Raw genomic sequence first — 4,936 nt, 5'->3', positions numbered from 1 at the left:
GGAAAGCAATATCTACTGTCAGAGCACCTATTATTTCTACTTGTATTTATTATGGCAAGACTGCTACAATCTCAACATGGGGAGATACTGATGTCTGCTTGAACTGGAGACTAATACATGGTGAAGAAGATATAAAAGACTAGAGGTGGGTCAATAAAAGCTCTTCTCTCTTCCTGCCAGCCCTGCCTTGTGCATCTCCTCAGACAACCTTAGCCACAGCAATACCTCCCAGGGGATGATGCAGCCAGGCCAGCTCTGAAGGATGCACAGCAAGGCAGATGGTCACTTGGCGTCAGCTCAACAGAAATGGGTGGAATTATGTTAGTTGGTACCAACTGAGAGTACAGGAGCATAGACCTGGGTGGATGGACGATGATACATGATGGCTCTGGTCAGCCTGTCCACTCCACCCCAGGTCCTGCTTGTGGGGTAGGCTACAGCCTTGGAGGATATGGGAGGGGAAAATGGGTGTCTCCAGGTCTTTCCCACTGGGTCGCCTGGACTATACAGCAGGATAGGTAATGGCCAGGGGGGTGTGAAGTCTGTCCCTTTCTCCCTGGTGGACACAGATCTTCCTGGTAGTGGCCACCAGCCAGTGCCTATCTTCTCCCTATGGCACTGCAGCATCACACGGGTCCTGCCGCAGGCGGCAGCGCTGGTCCATGTAAACCCAACGTCACCAGAGAATTAGGCCTGAATGACTCAAAGTTCATTTGTTCTTCCTGGTGGAGATCCTAGGGCTGGTCCTTCTGCAGCATTAGGATGGTTTCCACTCATCCTGCCCATATATACATCAGGATGATGGGAGAAGACTTGGACCTGTTCCTGCTGGGCAAGGAGAAAGGGCAAAGAGAGATCTGACAGCAGCACATTTCAGACAGTGAGGAAGAAGCAGGGCCTGGATGCTAGAGAAGGGAGAGTTGTCAAATCAGATGTCACCACCAGGCAGAAGAAGAATAAAGGGAAAAGAAAAGCTTAGAAAACAAGTGCTACCAATAGCATGCCCAGAGAAGGACATCAATTCCCTTCAATCTCCTTCAGGCACCATGGGATCTCACTCCGCTTTGCTCCTCATTAAAGGTTTGTCATTACTGTGTTATTTTTAATACACACTTAGAGGAAAAGGCCCACACGCGCACCACGCGTGCACACACGAGGGGAAACCATTGCCAAAATATACACTATAGACAGAAGAGTCTGTTCACACTATATATATGTACAGAGTCTCTGGGCGCAGTTTGGCAGCGCACAGCCAGGCTGGGGCTGAGCACAGGGTGGGATGGGATGTGTGGAAACCCCTCAGGGCTTCACACACTTTCCCTTCTTCTCCCGCCGCTGCAGTTTCCGAAGGCGGCGCGTCCAGGCATCCCGCCACTGGATGACCAGGCTGTTCTTGTCGGCCATCAGTCCCGGCCGGTCAGTGGAGTTTTCGCTGATCCCCATGACCAGGTACTTCTTGCTGATCTGGATCTTGGGGCACTTGCAGGACAGGTCTTTCAGATGGATCCACAAGAAGTTGTCACCGCGCTTAACCCGCTCGTCACGGCACTTGTAGACAGAGAGGATGTTGATGGTGAACTTGGCCCAGTTGGCCACCGTTTCCATTTCAAGAATGTTCACCTGGACCACTGAGGGAAAAGAGCAGGAGGAACTGTGATGCTTTGCCTTGCTCCCCAGAAAAAGTTCTGGGGATGGGAACTGCCCATCACCAGTAGTCCCACCTACCTCATCCATTGCACCCTTTGGAGGGCTGCTTTGGGGACCCCTCTCCATGCTGGGTGCTCCCCCTGCCCTAGAACATCTGCATCTTGCCCACCCACAGCCAGCCTTTGTCCAGCCCCCTGTAGCAAAGCCCAGCATGGCTCAGTGAGGGAGGAGGTCCTTACCATAGTCCTTCTTGCAGTACTTCTTCATGTTAATCTTGTAGTTGCCCTTGGCTGGCTTGCAGTAGGAGTCACAGTCTGTGGAGGAAGAACAGAGGGTTGAGCATGGAGAGGCCTGAAGCACATGGGGTCCTGTCCCACCACAAGAGAAGAGGGTGGAGGGGACAGCAGCTAGTCCAGCTGCCCCCCATGGCAGCTCACAGAGGCTGGGGACTCAAACCCCAGCACAAACACCGACACTACATCAACCAGGAAGAGAAATCAAGTGGCTTTAGGCCCATCAAGCAGACTGCATCACCTCCTGTGCTGATGGTGTTCTGCAAGATAAATCAGCACAGGGGTAGTGGAGGGAGCCTAGAGACTCTCCTCCAGGATGCAAAAGGGGACGGGTGGGAGAAATGCAGGTGAGCTGAAAGTGGCCACCATGGAAAGCAAGCAGGGGCCACGACCAAGGAGAGTCAACTAGACTGGCCTGCGGCCCTGCAAACCTGGGCGATGTGAGAAAGAGAGAACTCAGCACTAACCCCACCATCAGCCCCACAGGGAAGAGGCCCAAAGGATGGTCTGACCCCAGACCAAGTGGGTCGTGATCCTCAGGCCTCAGAGGCCAGGGTGGTGGAAAGCATCCTCATGGGGCAGCCCCTCCAGAGACCTGTGCCCTGTCAGTGACCAGAAGCGGGGAAGGAAAACTGGGCCAGGAGAAGCTGGTGGGTGAGGGACATGGCTCTGCTCTGCCGCTGCTCCTGCTGACCAAGCATCCCTTGATCAGGCTGCTCCAGAATGGCTGGGGAGGCCACCATGCTGTTCCTCCACCCCACAGAGTACCTCCCTGCGGTCCCCAGCTCCAGGCAAGCCTCATGTCCTCAAGGAGGCTCTTTTCTGTGCATTTCTAAAGACCCCAGATTTGCATCTCAAGCAGAGGGAGGGCAGGGAATTCCTCTTTCCTTCTCGCCGAAGGCTTTGATCCCAACAATTGCCTGAAGCAGCCCTGTTCTCCTTTCTTTCTCCCTGCCATCTTCCTTTGAACATCTCAATTTGTCTCTTTCCAAATGGCATGTTTTTTTTTCCAAGCCCATCTTTCTTCTTTTCTCTCCCGATCCCAGGTTCTCTCTGGCTTGGCCCCACATCCCAGGACAGAGCCAGCAGCCTCTGAAGTTGTCTTTGTTTGCAGGTTGCCACAGTGATTACTGGGGATGGAAGCAAGGGTCTGGGGGAATAACAGTGCCCTGTGCCAAGGGGAGGAGGAGAAAAGAGGGAAGAAAACAGGAGCACAGACTTGCACTGGGCTCTGCTGCTCTCCTTTCTGCCCAGCTCTCCTTTATCTGGGACTTTGTGCTGTGTGTTCCAAATTTGTCCTCAATAGAAGCAGCGCAGCACAAAGCTAATTCTTGGTGGAGGAGGGTGAATCCCAATTCCCAACTCAGCCCCTCTGCCTGGCCTGGCAGAGCTGCCCCAGCCCCACTGCATCCCCCAGGACCGCAGTAGTGGCTGTGGAGGTGTTGTGGGGCCTCCCCATGCTGGGGGCTGCTGGGTGCACTGAAGTGCTCATCTGTGGCAGTAAGGGTGCCCTCATCCACTGCCTCCCTGGGATCTGCCTCAGCCTCATCCTGGACACTGCTGTATCCCCCAGGATCTGCTACAGCCCCATCCAGACACCAATGCATCCCCTGGGAAATGCTACAGCCCCATCCTGGACCTCACTGCATCCTCCGAGACATGCTATAAGCCTGTCCCTGACATCCTGCTCCATCCTTTCCTGCTACAAGAAAGGGACTTTAAAAGGGAGCTCCCACCTTGTTTTGTGGCTCACCCAGTAGGATGGGCAGCCTTTTGCTCCTCATGCAGAGTGTTGGAAGCTGAGAGGGGCTTTGGACAAGGGCCTGTAGTGACAGGGGAGATTGAGATGAGCTCTTAGGCAGAAGTTCTTCCCTGTGAGGGTGCTGAGGCACTGGCACAGGTTGCCCAGAGAAGCTGTGGCTGCCCCATCCCTGGCAGTGTTCAAGGCCAGGTTGGACACAGGGGCTTGGAGCAACCTGGTCTAGTGGAAGGTGTCCCTGCTCGTGGCAGGGGGTTGGAACTGGATAAACTTTAAGGTCCCTCCAACCTAAACCAGCCTGGGATTCTATGATTCTGTGATGCTCCACACACAGGCAACACATCTGCAGGTAGGGAGTCGGATGGGTGGATGGATGGATGGATGGTCAGACAAAGCAGAGTGATGCTGCAAGCACACGGGAGGAGGTGGCAGGTAACCAGCAAGCCACCGGCTGGTGCAGGCATCCCCTGTCTGTGGGGCAGCCTGTGCAAGAGGCAGTGAGTTTGCTTTGCACATCTGGTTTACTTCTCCTCACCTCAGAAAAAAAAAAAAAAGAAAGAAAGAGGAATATTTTGTTTTAAGAGAGATGTAACTTAATTAGGTGTTATGGCTGCAAATCTTTTACTGCTGACTTTGAATTCCTTTAAAGCCCTGTTTTGCACTCCACGTTTTTTGTTAATTCTGCTAACAGGGAATGGGATTTTCTAGGGTTTTTTTTTCCCTACTAAGTGGAAAATATTTTAAGATAATAATAATAAAAATTAAAAGAAGTGGACCCAGGACATTTCGGTGCTGAGACAGTTGGCTGCTCAGGCAGAGAGATCAAAGCCAGACCTCAAAGGTTCCAGAGGGTGGGAAAGCCAGGAGAAAGCTGGGAAGAGCGATGCAGTAGATGGCAAAGTCAGCGAAAAGCCTGGTTGCACCCAGGGACAGGACGCTGGCAGGGAGGAGGATGGGGGTTGGGGGGAAGCCCAGCACCTGAGCACGACGGCCCTTAACAATGTACCCCCTGTTCCTGCAGCTCAGCACCTGCTGCCAGCAGCAGGGAGGGATGTGGGGAAATGAGGGGAGACTTGGAGACTGCCTGGGGTGGGAGGGCTGTGGGGACTGAGGGGCTGAGTGTCCTCTTGGGGAGTGCCCTGCTTACGGGCGAGCCTGGGTGTCCTGCAGCACAGAGAAGCAGGCAAAGGGGCATCAGGGTGCAGGCAGCAGGCAGGGTGCAGACAGGGAGCAGGCA

General features: G+C 53.8%; 1 protein-coding gene across 1 annotated transcript in view; it reads right to left on the bottom strand.

Annotated features, from left to right (window-relative positions):
- Positions 1–1,299: 1,299 nt before the first annotated feature.
- LOC104411860 (netrin-3) overlaps positions 1,300–4,936 on the bottom strand; it is a 21,934-nt gene continuing 18,297 nt past the window's right edge. The window contains exons 5-6 of the mRNA XM_010022394.1: positions 1,887–1,961; positions 1,300–1,628 (exon numbers count right to left, since the gene is read on the bottom strand). Of these exons, the coding sequence (XP_010020696.1) occupies positions 1,300–1,628; positions 1,887–1,961 (404 nt within the window). The remainder of the gene's footprint in view (positions 1,629–1,886; positions 1,962–4,936) is intronic.

Source organism: Nestor notabilis, unplaced genomic scaffold (genome assembly GCF_000696875.1).
Source record: "Nestor notabilis isolate BGI_N333 unplaced genomic scaffold, ASM69687v1 scaffold16369, whole genome shotgun sequence".
NCBI lineage: Eukaryota > Metazoa > Chordata > Aves > Psittaciformes > Psittacidae > Nestor > Nestor notabilis.
This window is presented reverse-complemented; position numbering and strand designations above follow the sequence as displayed.